Source organism: Monodelphis domestica, chromosome 1, assembly GCF_027887165.1.
Source record: "Monodelphis domestica isolate mMonDom1 chromosome 1, mMonDom1.pri, whole genome shotgun sequence".
Lineage (NCBI taxonomy): Eukaryota > Metazoa > Chordata > Mammalia > Didelphimorphia > Didelphidae > Monodelphis > Monodelphis domestica.
The window spans coordinates 331877098-331895796 of record NC_077227.1 but is presented as its reverse complement, the minus strand read 5'-3'; the positions used below and the strand labels follow the sequence as shown (position 1 = coordinate 331895796).

General features: G+C 32.0%; 1 protein-coding gene across 5 annotated transcripts in view; it reads left to right on the top strand.

The window, feature by feature from the left end:
• The window catches only part of PAPOLA (poly(A) polymerase alpha), a 75596-nt gene that overhangs the window by 25937 nt on the left and 30960 nt on the right, over positions 1-18699 (top strand). For all 5 annotated transcript variants that reach the window (XM_007473617.2, XM_056811305.1, XM_007473616.2 and 2 more), the window contains exons 7-13: positions 7301-7412; positions 7897-7986; positions 8075-8213; positions 9628-9700; positions 11494-11614; positions 12433-12517; positions 18392-18445. In XM_007473617.2, the coding sequence (XP_007473679.1) occupies positions 7301-7412; positions 7897-7986; positions 8075-8213; positions 9628-9700; positions 11494-11614; positions 12433-12517; positions 18392-18445 (674 nt within the window). The remainder of the gene's footprint in view (positions 1-7300; positions 7413-7896; positions 7987-8074; positions 8214-9627; positions 9701-11493; positions 11615-12432; positions 12518-18391; positions 18446-18699) is intronic.

The window sequence follows — 18699 nt, the reverse complement described above, 5'->3', positions numbered from 1 at the left end:
ATAGCTAACATTTATTTATATAGCACCTAGTATGTGCCATGCCTGGAAAGCACTTTTATGATCTTTCATTTGACCTTCACAACAACCTTGGGAGATAGGTGTTATTATTGTCTTTATTTTTCAAATGCAGAATTGAGGCAACTTGCCCAGTGTCATCCAACTAATAAGTGTCTGAAGCCATATTTGATTTTGTTTTCCTGACTCATGCTCAATCCACTGTCACAAAGATACAAGTGAAATATAGATTATCTGTCTGTCTTACTCTTGCTAGATTCATAACCAATCCATCTTTTTCAGACATTTCTTTGACAATGCCCTTTAATGCCATTTATTCGTAATCCCTTGTTATCATATTTTAATCTTATCTTGCACATTACAGAATTCTCCATTGCCCTTTGGCTGATAAATCAACAAGAATTTTATGTATCTACCATGTTAATGATATAAAGATAATAGGGAAGTAATTATTATTTTCAAGGACTTTATATTGTGTGTATATGTATGTATATATAAGATATACATATATCTTATGATTCTTCACATAAGTTCTGCAGAAACTGTAGTCTACTATGACAAAAATGCAAACAATGTTATTTAAAACTACTATATAACCCTGAAGCACCACCTAGGCTATGTATAGTTGTTTGTTTTTTTTATCCCCTACCTTCTGTCTTAGAATTAATACACTTTGTATTGGTTCCAAGACAGAAGAACAGACCAGGCTAGACAATGGGGGTAAGTGACTTGCCCAGGGTCACACAACAGGGAAATATCATCATCATCATGAGATGAACCCTGGACCTCCCATCTGTAGTTCCTGGCTATCAGTCCACCAAGCTATCTCCCTGCCTCCCCACATATAATTTTTAAAACAAGATTGTCAATTTTTGGCAGTTCCTGTTTAACTTAAAAGTATATCTTGTTTTATCTGTGTAACTTGAATCCTTCTACTTAGGGACTAGTAAAGAATTGCCAGAAATAATAGGGAAGTTTTATTGATTGCTTTGTTCTTAGACTATTTTCTTTCTATATAAGCAAACTTCTACAACTTTTTACTCTCTTAATCCCAGTGACTGCTGAATCCTTTCTTCCAAGTAAACCCTTTACTTCCTCACATTCTGCTTTCTGTTTCATTCCTTTCCACCTCAACTCTAGCGCCACAGTGTCCCAGTCTAGCTCTATTTACTCTTTATGTTTAGTTCTCTTTTACTGCAATTGACAAGCTTCCTTTCACTTCATAGTTTCTCCTTTAGTTTCTTTCTGGTATTTGCTGAAACCTGTTTTGCCCTAAATATCACTGCATCTATCCATCCCTTTCCTTTGTATGTTTTCTTTAGCTCTAGATAAGTTCCTAGAGTGGTATTTGGAATATTCCTTGCTCTCCATTGCTAATTTCAGCTTTCTTCTACTATCTTCATTCAGTAGCCTTTCCTCTTTTAGGAGGAAATACTAACCACATTTATAACCCAATCCAGATTCTAGTAGCCATCTCTTTACCATGCCTTTTCATTCTTTTTTCTCAGTAACTTCACTTCCTGGTTTTACAATCTTGCCCTCCTGAGAGTATGACATGTCAACATAAATATTGGTATTCTCTCAAACACCCTAACCTCCCAATTCCTCAATCTGTTCAGCTTAAGTGTTATATACTGTGAATTTCAAAACTATTCAACCCTGTTCAAACCATTCTTTAGAGGATGGGATTTGGCTATTTCCTGATCAATAACAACAGAGATACTTGGAATGACAGAATCAGGTCTTGGAAACTACAATCTCCACCCTACTTAGGGTAACAGGATTTAGGAAGGGCTGCAGCAAAGCTCAAGATTTAATTATTTGAGAATATGGCCTTCAACAGGTATGTGCAAAGGGGACAGAACTCTGGGTGGTCCTGGGTGAAGCTAGAGCCACCATTGGCACAGGTGAGACACAGGAAGTGAGGTAGAGGACAGCTCAGGAGTTCTCGGGACTTCCTGTGAGGAGGGAGAGAGGTGGTTGGAGCCTGGTGCTTGGAGCCTGGTGCTTGGTGTGGAGGAGCCCTGAGACTGTTTCTCCATTTTGGTCATGTGAGTGATAGGGACCAATCTCTTTTCTTTGCCTCTGCTATCCAGGGCCTTGGGCCTTTGGCTCAGCTTAAGCAGAGTGGGTATTTAAGCCCTATTCCCTCTCTCTTTCCCTCTAATACTTTTCTTCCTCCTGTTTGTAATTAAAACACCATTAAAAAGGTTGACAGCTGACTTGAGTTTTCATTTAGGAATTACATAGCTGAATTCTTTGCCAACCTTAAATGAATATATATCAGTCTTTTAAAGTGATTTCCATATCACAATACTGTATACCCTCCACAACTTGGTCACACATATAATCTTGCCATCACCCATAGTTCCATTTCCATAATCAAGAACTCTGTACAATTCTTTTATTGAATCATAACTTGTCATTCTAGATCTACCCAATGCCTTATTTTTGCCTAAGCCTATTTTTTGTCTTCATTGTAACCTCCAATTACTTCTTCATTACCCACCTAGGCTATCACCTTTGTTCTGGTTATGTTTCCTTCCTTTCTCAGGCTCAACCCTTCAGTGAACCAGGTCAATTTCATAATATTTTCTACTTTTGAATTTTTTTCTCTTTTACTGAATTGCAGCTGATACTTTGTCAACCCTAATCACAAATTAATCTTTTATTCCTTCTTCCTACTGTTTAATTAAAAGAAATCTGATAACCTTGCTGACCAGGTAAAGATTTATGTTTTCTCATCATAACAAGCCAATCCTTGTATTCTTTCATAGTCGATGTCTCTTATCATGCTTGCCATGCAGCTATTCCATATATTCTCCTTGCTCTTAAAGCTTCACACATTGCATTTTTTTCACAGACCTCTCAGCTGAAACTTTTACTTCCTAATTTGCTGAGAAAATGGAAGACATTTGCTGTGAGTTCCATATCCTTTATATCTAGAATCTTTGACATCATTCCCAGTCTTCATCCAAGGCTAACCTCTACAGAAAACCATTAATTCTAACTTCTATTGTCTTCTCCATTGAATTACCCCTACAAAAGTTGCCCTCCTCCCCCATATTCAATTTTCTACCTCCATTAGTTTCTTTATTCTTTATTATATAATTACAATCATTGGTTCCTTTCTTACAAATCATTTCCCCCAAACATGGACTTAGTCTTACCATCCCCTCAAGCTTTCATCCTATATTTTTCTTCCATTTTGCAATGAAACTAAAACAAGCTGGCTACATTTCTGCTTTCCTTCCTCCCACTTTTCAACCCTTTGCAGAATGACTCCTGCTCTCACTCACCATAAATTCCTGTCTCTGGAGTTATAAATGATCTTGTAAAAAAATTTAAGTGAATTTAACATAATCATTTCTGTGTATAAAAAATAAAAAGTCATTTGTGAAACTATGAACTTCAAAATTTTTCATATAAAATATTTAGTTTAATAGAACTGGCCTGCTTCTGTCCCCTTCCTTACATTAAGAATTTTTTTCATTACACTATTCTTTCTATTTTTTGTCTCACTATCGTACTTTCTTGCCATCCTTTTTAATCAATAAGCTCAATAAAACAAAACAGATTGTTTATGTCAGAAAATGCATGCCTGATTCTTGTTGATCACCTTTATGCTAAGATATAGGGAACAAAACTTTACCATCAGTCCTCTAAAACCATAATTAACTTGATTGTTTAGCATTTATTCAGTTTAGGGAAACTTAGTTTTTCTACAACCAAAATTGCGTAACATAATTTTAAAAAATTATTGATGCTTTCCCTTTGTCTTTGAACTTTTTGGTGTGTATTCCTAGTGAAATCTCTTGGTCAAAGAGTACCAATGTGCTATATAAATGCTAACTTTCATTGTTATTACCTCTTAATTGCCAAATGTAAAGCCTTTTTCTCAATTTTTTTTCTTCTTGACCTGCATTTGACAATATTTACCTTTCTTTATTCATTCCCTTCCCACTCCAGATTTTTGTAACATTTCTTCTGATTCTCTTATCCATATGACCATTCTTTTGTTAGTTTCTTTGCTGCTTCATCTTCACTGCCTATTTATTGGTATACCCTAAAGTTCTGTCTTAATTTCTTTTTTCTCTACACTCTTGCTCTAAGCATTAGCTCCCTTGGGTTGAATTGCCAACTCTGTGCAGATTAACTTAAATCTGTATCTCCAGCCCTATTCTCTTTCTTGATCTCCAGTGAATTTCTGTTGTGTCTGTTGAACTAGATTTCATGTAAGCATCCCAACCTCAAAATATCCAAAATAGAGGTCATTCTCTTTTTTCCTTTATGGCCATTCCAGCTATGAACTTCAGTACAACCATCCTCCCATTTATTCTAGATTCATAACTTCAGTGTCATCTTGAGTCTGCATTCATTGAAACATTAGGAAATCTTTATAAAATGTATAATTATATGCATACACAAATTACATAGCTCATAAATAAAATTATAAAGTTTCAAAGGACAGAATGTCACTGAATTTTAGAGTGGATATTTTTTAAGATCCATCTCACCTATTCAGACAGTTGCCAGATCTTAATATTTCTATGTTGACAATATCTTTTACATCTGTTGCTTCTCCATTCACATAGCCACCATTCAGGTTCAGGCTCTTGTCATTTTTTGACTGAACTATTATTATAGCATCCAAATTTTTCTCTCTGCCTCAAGTCACTTCCCACTGCAGTCTTTCCCTCACCCAGAGGGCAAAGTGCTTTTCTTGAAGTTCAGGTATGACACCCCCTGTCCTCCCCTCCCCTCTTCTCCCCCCCCCCCCCAATCCCCATAAACTGAAGTTTTTTTCTGTTGCCCCTAGGATCAAATAATAATGTTTAGCGTTGGCAATTTCTTAAGACCTGTCCCCAACCTATCTTTCCAACCATATTACATTTCATCTTTCCCTCATACTTTACTGTGATCTAGCCAAGCTGGTCTTACTGCTCTTCCTCTGTGGGACTCCATTTTTCACCCAATTTCCAACCAAGAAGAGCAGGTAACAGAGTACAGCTGAGAAATGTGTAGTCTTGAGGTGTAGTAAAGAGTTTTATAACACATCTAGTTTAATACCGAACAACCATCAAACACCTCTAATTTAGGGAGAATTAAGAAAGGATTCATTATAAGATGAAGAGCATTGAAGGAAACTAGATTCTCAGAGGTGGCAAAAGGAAGGGAGTGAATTCCAAGCATGGAGACACATATTAATTGTGTGATTTTGACTAAGCTACTTATTAACCTCTCACTTCTGCCAGTTATATAAGGTGATAAATTGTAGAGAATGTACCAAGCTGTATTGATAGAAGAAGAGTTTTCTAATTGGGAATTTTCTACTCCTATGGAATCTCAAATCTGTTGCCTCACTCCCCCACCCCTTAAAACAAAATCAAACACCATAGTAATTCATTAGTTCATTCCCTAGGCTATTTTTAAAGTTTTCCCAACTATACCTGAATTTGAGTACACGAAAATAGCAAATTCACCCTATTTGAATTAGATGTTTTAGTGAAAAGGTGTCTGAATTCTTATCTATCATCCTTCCAGAATGTTTTTGTTGGTTTGGAAATCTGTATTGGACAGGACTTTGGAAGTGGCAAATTACTAGGAATAATCTCTAGCCTTGCTGTTTAAATGAGCTATTGCTATAACTATTAACTTAACACAGAAATAAGGTATTTTGGGAGGAATGCAATAGAGAAAACACACATAAAATGTATTTCGCAGCCCTCCATAAATATTTTGTCCTACAATTACTGTTCCTTCAAAGAGAGTAGTTTTTCTCCTGTAGTCTGTGATTTCATTGATTTAATTCCAGGCGTAGAAACATTTTGTTGGTGCTTATCAGCAATTTAGGTTTAGTGAAGGGGCAAAGAAGTCTCAAAATATACTTATGGTCACATAGCTAGTATGTTTCACAGGTTACTTTGTGTGTGTGTACATGCACATTTTGTTTTGATTTTTTTTTCTTTTTGTACTAGAATTTCTCTTTGTACTATGCTGTCTTAGACTATCTGAAATGATTCTAAAATTCTTTGGTGTTCTGTTCTTTAAAATTTTGTAATTTAGTTAAAAGTTTTCTATTTAAGAAAAGTTAAAAGAAAGGTAAGTATAAGACCAATTTTGAAAGGACAGCTTAATTGAATTCCTTTCTTTGGGATTGATGGTTTTTAGACGGAAACTGTTCCCCTTAAGTAATCTGTATCCAAGTTCAAAATATTGCTTTCTACTTTATAATATTAGATGAATGTCTGATTGTTGCTATCCTTTACTTCAAGAATTGTAACAGGAATGAAAATTGTTTATACTTTAGATTTTGGAAGAATATTTCCTTTCTTTTAACATTTGTCAGTTTCCCCTGTTTATCCATACTTTCCTGATAAGTATTCTTTAAAGTAACTTCTATTATTAGCCTCTGTTCATTTGCATTGGTAAGAAGTATTTAAGAAAGTTTTGAAATTCTTAACATATCAATTTTTATTTGCCAATATTTCAATCTTTTAAGTTCTGTCATATTCAAATGGCTACTGTTCCCCTGTAACTATTTCAGTGTTCTAATTTTATCTATTTGAAATTGTCTGACTCTTCAAGAACTTGTATAGCATATAATTCATGGTAAATAGGATAGTGTGCTGAAAGCAAAGATAGGAATGCTTTAAATGTTTTTCTCTTCTAAAAATTATTTCCCCCTCTAACGGGAAATTTATTTTTTATTTATTTATTTTCAAGGAACATTTTCCTTCTGTCTTAGAATTGATTCTAAGGTTCTAAGGCAGAAGAACAGTAAGTGCTAGGCAATTGGGGTTAAGGGACTTGCCCAAGGTCACACAAGTAAGTAGTATCAAGAGGTCAAATTTGAACCTCGAACCTCCCATTTCCTGTCCTAGTTCTATCCATTGTGTTCACCTAGCTTCCCTGTCTCTCCTCTTATACCCCTCATTCTGTTATTTTAAATAAACTAGTAAACAGTCTTGCAAAACGCTTTTTTTGGTAATGTACTCACCATTGAAATTAAGCTTGTATAAGTTCACAGTCAGACTTAAGTTGGCTTAAATATGGTCGGAAATGCAAATATTGCAGGTATGATTTGAATCACCTGTTGTGTTTCGAACACTATCCAAATTAAAGGATCTAAATGTGAATAATTTAGCTTTCAAATATGGCTAATGGGGGACACTATTAAAATATTATGTCATAAGATAGCATAAACTTCTAGAAGAATTGTTCTATATATGCAAAATTCTATAGCTTGAGAGATGTGGAATAATTACTTTTTGTTTTGGTTTAGATTGATATTTTGTTTGCAAGATTAGCACTGCAGACTATTCCTGAAGATTTGGACCTTCGTGATGACAGTCTACTAAAAAATTTAGATATTAGATGCATAAGAAGTCTTAATGGTATGTAAAAAACACTTATGGTATCAGTTTTTTTTCCAAATAAAATAAAGTTTTTTGAAGTTTTCTGATGCATTAATTAATGAGTCTTATTTTGAATTATTCTAAAGGCAAATTATTTAGGCTAGATTAATATCTGTAGAGCTCAGGGATGTATCTAGTATAATATAGTATCTTTTTAAAAAATCACTTGCTCTTTTCTGAAGATATATTCCCTTCAATTTTAATAATTAATCGAATCAAGCAATAACTTAAAAATATTTTGACCTAATTAGCTTATATATTCCCTATAGTTAATATTTCTTAATAGGAATAGCAAATGTTAATTATGAGCTGAAATGTTAAACTCAGTAGCTTAAGTTGTCTCCTCACCCCCACCCTATTTTCTGGATAGCATCCTAGGTTTCGGTAGAATAAATGGATATAAGATTTTGAAATGAACTTTTGATAATCTGAAAATTTTTTCCCTTCCCCTTTTGTTTATTAGGTTGCAGGGTAACCGATGAAATTTTACATCTAGTACCAAACATTGACAACTTCAGGTTAACTCTGAGAGCTATCAAACTTTGGGCCAAACGTGAGTTCAGAATTTGCTAGGTAGCTAATTAAAATGATGTGTGTTTTGTTACCCAGTAACTTACTTTTTATTTTTCCCTTATCAACAGGCCACAACATCTATTCCAATATATTAGGTTTCCTCGGTGGTGTTTCCTGGGCTATGCTAGTAGCAAGAACTTGCCAGCTTTATCCAAATGCAATAGCATCAACTCTTGTACATAAATTTTTCTTGGTATTTTCTAAATGGTATGTGTTTAGATTATATTAAAATAAAATTGATTATAGACACTGAAGTTTAGTCTTATTTCTATGACACTTCTGCAGATGGTTCCAGATTTTAAAATTATACATAATTAAACAGTTTAGTTTAATTGGGACCCAGAATTTGTGTTGTTTTTTTAAAGAGCAAACCTAAGCCCCATTTCATTTCTCACTGCTATTTCTCATCTCCCAAAAAGAATGAGACAGGCTAGCAATAGAGTGTTTATTATTTCAACACTAAGTAGTCTTCAAATAAACTCATTTTAATTTTAACCTGAATGTCATCTGTAATCAAATAAAAATAGTTACTTAGGATATTCATTAAGTTTTGGAAAAAACCTCCCTTCTGCTTTTCCCATTTTCCTTTAAATTTAAAGTTGTATGCTTTGAGGAAGCCTAAGTAGTTATTGCCAATAAAATATTGATGGTTTAACATACACAAGAAGCATAGAAGAATACATTCACAAATATATTCAGAAAGAACAATTTCTTGTCATGTAAAAAAGTTATTTCCTCTAGATTTGCTTCTTTCAGTTAATAAAATTTTTCAACCTTTTAAAATGTGCAAATATTGTAAATATTTTTCCCTTATAAGAAATCTTAACTAGTTCATTTAGTTATCTTGTCTTAATCTAGACTGGGGGCTTATCCTCTTGCATCTGTGTGCATTTACCTGTTTCCTGCTGATTTTGATTCATTTTAATTTTGATCCAAACTCAGTTCAGTATTTTTTATGTAAAATACTTTTTATTTCTATAACATTGCTGATAAGACTTAGGAAATATCCTCTAAACTTAAATGGGCTAAAATTTGTAGCTAATTTTAAAGTATCTGACTTTAAAGAAACGGTCTCATTACATAGAAAAAGTACTTGATTTCATTCAGTTGTTATTCCTACATTATCTTAATCATTGTAGTGGAAGATCTTTTGTTTATTGCATATAGTTTTTATGATTGATGCTACTTAGTTATTATTTCTCTCATTTGCCTAGTTTTTGAGGTAGAATGAAGAATAGATTCTCTTTCTGAAAGAGTGGGCTTCCCTTGTTTCATGGTTTAAGTTTGATCTGAAGAACATTTCAGGATATTCTACAATAGAGCTGATTGTTATTACTATATAATTAATGGCTTTGTCAGCCATTTAAAAGAATCATTGGAAATGTCAGGGCTTCATTTGAGACATTTTTCAAATGATTTGTGTGATTCTATTATAGTTTAGAAAGAAGGCACCTTTCATAGACTTGAAGGAAAAAAAAATAACAAGTCTTTCATCTGTTTATTTGTCAAGAGGGCAAAATGAAGAAGGATCACATTTCACAAAATACTTTTGTTATTAAAAAAAAAAGTATAGATGGTAATATCCAATAGTCTTATCAAGTGCTACAATCTTTTTAAACAGGGAATGGCCAAATCCAGTGCTATTGAAACAACCTGAAGAATGCAATCTTAATTTGCCTGTATGGGACCCAAGGGTTAGTGTATTATTTTTTCCCCTATAAATTCACACTGTACAGTAAAAAGTAAAATCAACTGCTTAAAGAAACTCCAGAGACATCGTGTTTTAGGTATTTATGGACGTAGCTGGCTATTGGCAATTGTTTCAGCAGTTTTATTTTCTTCATTATAACTTTAGCTTTAATGGTTCTACAATTTATAGGACTTTGTACCATGTGAACTTACAACATTCTAAGACTATATATTATCTAGCTGAACATACTGACTTCAGTAAGGGATTTGCAACCTACAATATATACTTAATCATATGAATATTACTATGTACATAAAAGTTGTACAGGTATCTATGCATAAGAAAATAAAATAAAAGGCTACTAAAAATATTCCCTGTATTTATTTTATGTAAATATTTTGTTAAAATTGACTTCTCATGCAAAAGCTGTTGAAAAATTATTTTGCCCTTTGAAGAAGTATCATTTTAGCCATCCATGATGTAATAGGTACAGTTGGTTTGGGTTTTTCAGAAATTTCATTAATGTATTTGGACTAAGGAATAGCTTTAATTATAATTCTCTTGGAAATGTTACCATCACTACTGAGGGAAGAATCATTTTGACATTTTTTCATTTGAAAGAAAAAATTTAGGATCTCAGAATGAGATTTAATTGATTTTAAAAAATCACTCATAACTGAGTTTAATGTACATTTTATCTTGAGCCAGTATTGATTTTACCGGCCCCATCACTGCATTATAAAACAATGTTTTCTGTTTCTCTTGATCAAATGTTAAATATATTTATGACTTCCAAACTTCCTGGGTAAATCAATTGATTTGTAATTCAGGATCTTAAATTTGAGGAAACAGGAATGTAGTTCCTCAGCATTAAGTGTAGAACTGGGTCCTTAAAAAGTAGTGTGTGCATTTTTAAAAGGCAAAACCAACATGAAAAGTAAAATTTAACTGTATCTTAGATCTCTTAGGTAAAAATCATTGTATGGTATAACAAAGTGGACATGATAACTAGGAGAGTTAGGAGATTTGGGTTCTAATCCTGAGTTCTGTCATTTACTATTTCTTTAACCAGTGGCAAGGCCTTTGGGCCTTTATTTCCTCATCTGTAAAATTGAGTGTTGGGCTAGTTCATTTCTGTTTCTTCCAGTTCTTACATTCTTTGATTCTAGGATACATTTAAGAACATGACTATAATTTTGATTTTTTTTTTAAATGTTAAAACTTTTCCTTTGGCGAACATTTTAGGAAGTACAGTTTTGCCTATAATAATTCCTTGAACCCTCTTCCTGGTTTGTTTCTTTTGGGAGGGTTTCCATTTTATTTTTAAATACTATATTAATATCCTAATAATTAGGGTACACAAAGTTTTTCTTTTCATTTTAGGTACATTGTTCCTAGTAATGGTGTAAACATAGATTGCTAAAAGTGCCTAGGAGCAGATGTCATAATTCACTTTCATGAAAATGAATGTGTAATTGAACCCAAAAAGTAATTAAGGAAAAAAAACCCCTTACTTTAGGGTACTGTATTAAATTAAATTCTAATATTGTATATTGTGTATCCAAAAAATTTAGTGTAACATGCTCACTTGAACTTTTTGACTTATAGGTTAGATGTATTCTTTGGTACTCTAAATGATTTCACAAACAGGGCTTACTGACCTGCGTTTTCTTGATTTCATCTTCAACAATGAATACAGTTAAAATTGATCATTATTCAGTTTAACAAAAAGGATAAAAGTCCAAATTTCTGTTGCATGTGTACTTGAAGAAACTGATTGGCTGTTGTTATATATAGGTAAACCCCAGTGATAGGTACCATCTTATGCCTATAATTACACCAGCATACCCACAACAGAATTCTACGTACAATGTGTCCGTTTCTACACGGATGGTCATGGTTGAGGAGTTTAAACAAGGTAAGTGCTTTTATTCTTACCTTCTTTTATATATAAAAGTTTAAAATATTGTATAAGTAGCATAATATTCTTGATCTTAACTAAAATGGAAATTTCCAAACTAGATCTTTGCAGATATTTAGGGATTATTTTATTCTAGCGAATTCATTTCTTAAATGAGTCATCCTTTATATTTTTTCCTTTCAGTCAAGTTTTAAATTTTAAATATTGTGTGGGTCCTGGAGTATCTATAGTTAGATTTTTTTAATAGGACATATCTAATGTCTTAATAATAACTTGCCATGTAGTATTACAGTTTCTAGTCTCTTCCACAGGCAGAGACTAAGGAAACAGGAGGATAAAGCCCTTATGGAAGGAAGTTGGGCAAGAATGGGAATGTTAACTTCCATTTTGCATCATGAACTCCAAAACTACCATGAAATTCATAACATATAGTAAGATTTTTCCACTTTGTAATGCCCTTTATGGGAATACATAGGTTTCCAATAACCTTTTATTTTTTCTAATAGTAGTAAAAAAGGGAACCAATCTACTTGAGATTTTTATCACCAAGCTAGATAGCATAAATTTTTGAAGTTATATTAGAATGTTACTATTATTATTGGTTCTTGACTGGATTCAGTAGTGATCTGCCTCTTTTGTAAAATTATCTGTCTTTTTTTCCATAGTTAATAGCCTTAAATTGAGGAAGTTTTTGTAAATGTAATAACTGTTGCATTATGACCTATGCATGTAGTAATAATGAAAGTTTTCTAATTTTCAGATTGCTGACATTTATAGTGAAATATGCAAAGAAGTTTAATATGTCTTTAATTTAGGTCTTGCTATCACAGATGAAATTTTGCTGAGTAAGGCAGAGTGGTCCAAACTTTTTGAAGCTCCCAACTTCTTTCAAAAGTACAAGTATGTATTTTAAGGCATGGCAGACATATTGCTTTTTTAATATTTACACTGGTATATCTGTATATATGACACTTTTTGTTAGACAAACATTTCCAATAGAATTAGATTTGTGGATTTTCATTTTCCTGTGAAACTCTTAATATTTAGAATAGTAAACACTTTTTTGATGATGTATTTCTCCCTATCCCCACCCTCCCATTTCTTTCTTTTTAAGAGATTATTTATCCTTCATAATTGGTTGCCAAATAATTTAAATAGCTTTCATTAATGATGAAGACATCACTTAAATGAGTGGAAATCAATTCAATGATTTGGCTAGAAGGACAAATGTTAAATATGTGGTTTTTCTACTAAATTTTAATACCTGAATATTGGAGGCCAGTAGAATGGTATGTGTTGATGAATAAAGGATTAAAAATTAATATTATTAGAGGGGAGAAGTTCTTGTAAAAAGTTTACACTTTACATTTGGAAGGATTACAGTTAATTTAAATTTGTAAAATTACATCTCACTGATTTGCTTTAATACATAGCCAACTGTTGAGTGTTTTCAGGAGGCTATAACAGATTATTACCCATCTTTATTTTTTTTTATAATAAGGAAGTCCCTTAAATATTTATAAGACGTTTTCCCAGGATCCTAGAAGACCTAATATTTTAATATAAATGTTTAATGGCTTAATACCTTTTTAGTACAGGTCAGAAGCCTGTTTTTAATTGTATTTTATTTTGATGAAAATTGTAAGTTTTATAATAAATCTTACTTGGAAAAAAAAATGGACTGCATTTTTATTTGCCCTGAGCTGAAATTTTGCCAGAGTCCCACAATTTTTTTTCTTTTTAATTTTTTTTAAAAGACTTGAAACTTCTAACCATCTGATCTTGTATTGGATTGTGTTATGTAATAATCTAAGCAAGATTTTAATATGCTATTCCCCAATTAAAAAAAATGAATGATGACCATCATAATGTCTCTGTGTTTTGTTTCTGTATCTTTTGCATGGAAAAAAAAAACCAATAATAGAGCACTTGAATTATGTTCTGGGGATTGCATTTGGAAGATTGTGTTATCAGTGGCAATTTAAATTATAATATTAATACCTCTACCTTCCTTTTCTTTAGAAATTTTGTTGGTGTACAGGGAGTTTTTCTCCCTTTTTCTTTTGAGCCATTTAAGTTTGACACGGGCTTAGGTACTATTGTTTTTCTTATTCAGAACAAACCAGTTAGAATAGTGTTTGACACAGAACAGATTATTATTCATCATTAATGTGTAATGATACTATTCATACTTCTTAAGAAGCCACATTCATCCTAGTTTGTCAGGGAATTTGACTTATCAGGTCTGTCATTCATGTTACTATGGAAGCAACAGACTAGTATTTTCTTTTTTAGAACTCAAAGACCTCTATACCTTTTAAAGAAAAGGCTTACTTGGAAAAACCTTGACAATGTCCCATTTAAGTTTAGCTTAAATACTAACTTAGTGTAATCTCACAACCTAAAAGCATTCATATTATTTGGCTGTGTATCTGTCCGACATACATTTTTAATGAGTAAAAGTAATTTGTTTTCATCTGTTTTATCAGAAAATATCATATCAAAATAATTATATGAATATATTTTAAATATGTAATAAAAACAAATCTTGCATGTTTAAAATCATGACAGGTATATTAGTTCTTTCACAAAATTTCTCCCATGTTTTGATATTACTTTCGAGGGACATTTTTACAAAGGAAGCCAAGAGTTAGAATTACTTAACAATAAGAACCTCTTAATGACATGTTTTTTAGGCACTCATATTTATTACATAATTTTATTTCAAAATGGAACCAAATTTTTATGAATATGTCCAAAAACACAGTTAAGTTGTTGCTAATATTAAAATAGATTACCTTAGAAGTACTTATTTTTTATAGCATAAATAATTACCTGATTTTTTTCTAGTATCCTTCATTAACGTTGTATTAGGGTAAAATTTTTATGTGTTTTTCTATCATTCATTAGATTGAAATATGTGTATTTGAAGGAAATCACCCAGAGAATTTCAAGATTGTTATCCATTGCAAACAAACTTCCTGGAAACCAACTTATCACCATTCATTATATGTATAGATAGGAAGTTTTATGCCATCAAGTTGTGGTGTTTTGGAAATGTTTAGTACTTGACATTATCTTTGAGAACTGGCATTCCCAAGATTATTTTTAAATTTAAATGTATCGAGAACTTAGTTACACCTAGATGTGAAAATAGAGGCTTACATTTCTTTAAGAACTTTAAGAAAGAAACAACTTTGGAAAAAATTTTATATTTAAATGCACATTTACCTCAAATTCAAAATAAACTAATAGTATTGATAGTGAAGGAAAAGGCTTGATGAAAAATGAATGTTTAAAGGCAAAAAAGAAAAAAGATATAACATCTAAGGGATCAAGGTTTGAGTTAGAAGGATCAATAAGATATGTTTTGATTTAAATACTCAAGTTTTCGAAAGCTACCTAGACATCTTTGTAGAATTACTTAAAGAACATTGGAGGAAGGATCCAAGTTTTATTGGCTAATATTTCAACTTGATTTTTGCAACCATTGGTTCAATGTGTGTTAGTTTTTCTTTTCTTTTTTTTTAAACCCTTACCTTCTGTCTTGGAGTCAATACTGACTGTGTATTGGCTCCAAGGCAAAAGAGAGTGGTAAGGGCTAGGCAATTGGGGGAGGGGAGTGCGTTAAGTGACTTGCCCAGGGTCACACAGCTGGGAAGTGTCTGAGGCCAGGTTTGAACCTAGGACCTCCCATCTCTAGGCCTGGCTCTCAATCCACTGAGCTACCTAGCTGCCCCCTGTGTTACTTTTTCTAACACACTTCAAATATATGTCAAAAGTTAAATTATTAGGTTACAGTTAAAAACAACATAATAATTTTAAAATGACATTTCTATGTTAGTAGAAGGCATACATGTAGCTGTATCAGTTGACCTATAGACATAGAATATTTGTACTTGGGTCATATTTGCATTTCTAAATTTGAATTTGCTACAAAATATTTATTGAACCATGGGTTTAAAAATATTTAAACTTTTCATTGATTAGATTATATATTTTTATGGTAACTTATTTGATTCATCCAAGGGTTTTTATTTGCCAGTTTTTAAAAGTTTAATTTAAAAAATATAGCTATGTAACACCTGAAGCATTAATGTGTAAAATGTTTTCTGGTGGCCTTTGCCAGTACCAAGCATTTGAAGATTCATTCACCAAACACTTAATTTGGTTGTCATTTTTATAAATTTATTTTGCAAAATTTCTAGTGTAAAAGGGAAGCGATTCAGAGATATCCACCATTAAAGTTTTTCCCTTCCTTTTATTTTAGGCTGACTTTATCAAAGTTTTGCATGTGGATTTAATATATATTTGAGGGGAGAATTTTTCTTTGGATAGTGTTTGGACTACATATGGTCGTATAATTTGCCTTTTGGTTGCTGAGGTTGGGGAAAGGCAGGGGAAGACTGCTGTTTTAGTGAGAATATCTAATTTTTAGCATTGTAGAATCTTTTTAAACTTACCTTCAAATATTGCTACCTAGGATCTTAAACATCTTACTAGTTATATCTTAAATGCCATTAAAAATTTATTGTCCATATATAACTTGTAATTTATTATAACATGATAATTTATACATATATTTGCAGCTCTAGCATTCTTTCAGTATATGAAGTATATTATTAATTTTGTCGCATTGTTATTGCACATAGTTGTACTTCATTTATGCAGCATTATTAAATTAAAGGAAATGAACCACTTTTTCATGATTTTCAGGACTAAAATTTTGTTTGAGTAACAAACTTGATTAGCCAGCAATCATTTTGGATGTAGATATTTAAAAGAGGTATTTAGTCTTTTTTTTTTAATAGGAGTATAATTTAGCATTTCCTCGATGAGTCATAATTGTCATTATAAACTAAAGTTATCCTGTCCTATTATATATGTCTGTTTGTCTCACACATAAAGTTTATCCCAGATGCTATTCAGTCAATTCCTTTTTGTAAGCAATTACTATATGCAGAACATTGGGATAAAAAGATGAATATAGAGATTTTAGAGGGAAGCCTTAAAGCATTTATAATGCAGTCTGAATGGTTAGATAAATAACAATACTGGTGATTCGGACAAAATACTATAAAAACCTGATTTGTATTTCTCTTCCTCCTGCTTATTTCCTTCGCTTTAGTCGTTCCCACCTTATCTGTAGTGGGTTGGGAAACTGTATGACTAGTCTTTATATTATGTATAAGGAAAACAATCAATTTCCTAGTTAGCCTTTGGGAACTTATATGAATAAGCTTTCAAATGTAGCTTTTTATGATTAATTTTTTACTGCCCAGAGTTTTTGTTGAATTCATTTTAATTTTTTTTTAATTTCCCCATATACCATATAGTTGAAATTGCTAGTTAAACAAGGTGTTGGCATGTACCTGTTTGTAAAATTAACAAGTTGATCTGGTTTTTTTTTTTATTTAAAAAAATTTTTTAAACCCTAATCAATACTGAGTATTGATTCTAAGGCAGAAGTGTGATAAGGAATAGACAATGGGGGGTTAAGTGACATGACCAGGGTCATACAGCTAGGAAGTGTCTGAGATCATATTTGAACTCGGGACCTCCCGGCTCTAGGCCTGGCTCTCCATCTACTGAGCCATCTAGCTGTCCCCAAGTTGACCTCTTTTTAAAATTACAGACTTTTCTGAAATGGATCTTTTTGACATTGGTAACTAACTTTGTCAGCACAAATAAGTGCAGCGTATAGACTGAATACAACTATGCTTATTATTTTCCTTTTTTCCTTACTTTTAAAGATTTGTATTCCTATTTAACATAATTTTTCTTAGTAAACTAGAACTAAGTGACTATCATGATTTAGGTCAGGAGATTATTTTGTCCAAAAGCCATTGCTAATCTTCTAGAAGCAAAGTAGTTAGGATGACCAGACTTTACTGATTTTGATGGGATTTCCACTTACCTTCTTAAATTTAAACATTTTGTGATAATATTTTGGAAGAAACCTCACTTCTAGCACTTCTAATACACCATTCTATTATTATTTTAAAATTTTTGCAAAGACCAATTATATCAATTATGTACTTCAATGTTTATTACTTTGGCTTCAAAGTAAAAAAAGGTAGTAGGTCAACATGAAGTAGTCAAAAAAGATTCTTTAAAATTTCATGACTGATTACATTTGGAGCTAGATTTTCTTCCTACCTTAGTTTGGTATCAATTCTTAATTAGCTTTTTGAGTTTATCTTTCATTTAAAAAATCTTTTCCCTCATCTATAGGCTTGGTCCCATTATGGATTGTATATAATTTTGCCTGGTATTATGTAAAAATAAGACTTCAGATGAGTATTTTTTGGGAGTTTTCATTTATTAGTCGTGCAGTGTCCATAATCAGTTGAAAGGTCTTTGTCTAAATAATTTTGTTCATTGTCCCTTTAAAACATTTAATCAATTTGTTGAATGAATAGTTTTTAAACAGTTGTGGGGGAATTAGATGCTATATCGGAGTTATTCAATGGTATTCCTCTTTTGCTACAGTTTATATTCGTTTTCTTGTTTTGAAATGCTTTGTGTCATATATATTAAAGTACATCTTTCAGAGACAATTAAACTATCCTGTAGTTTGAGCACTTGTAGAATATTTATAACCTAAAATAACCCATTAATGTGCATAGGGTGAGATTTTTCACTTTGCAATGATTTTTGGGCTAGCTGCTCTAAAGTTAGAACAAGTCAAGGAAGCTTATAGCATTTGTGGCTTGAATATCCAACTCCAAACATATAAATAAAATAAATAGCATATTGTCTTTATCTTCAAAGGCATTATATTGTACTTCTAGCAAGTGCACCAACAGAAAAGCAGCGACTAGAATGGTGAGTATAAGATAAGGTTTCACAGAAAAGAAACCACAAATTTCCAAATGAATTTTGAAATAAAGCAGAGACCAGAATAAAATAGACACTAGATAAAGAATAAGCCCTTCAATTTGACATTGAGATATATATAAATATATGTATATATTTTTTAGATATATAAATTGCTAGGGCATTGAAGTGAGGATTCACTTTTTTTTTTTTAAATTAAATATCTGGATGCTATATAATTGCTCATAAATTTTTAGTCTTTT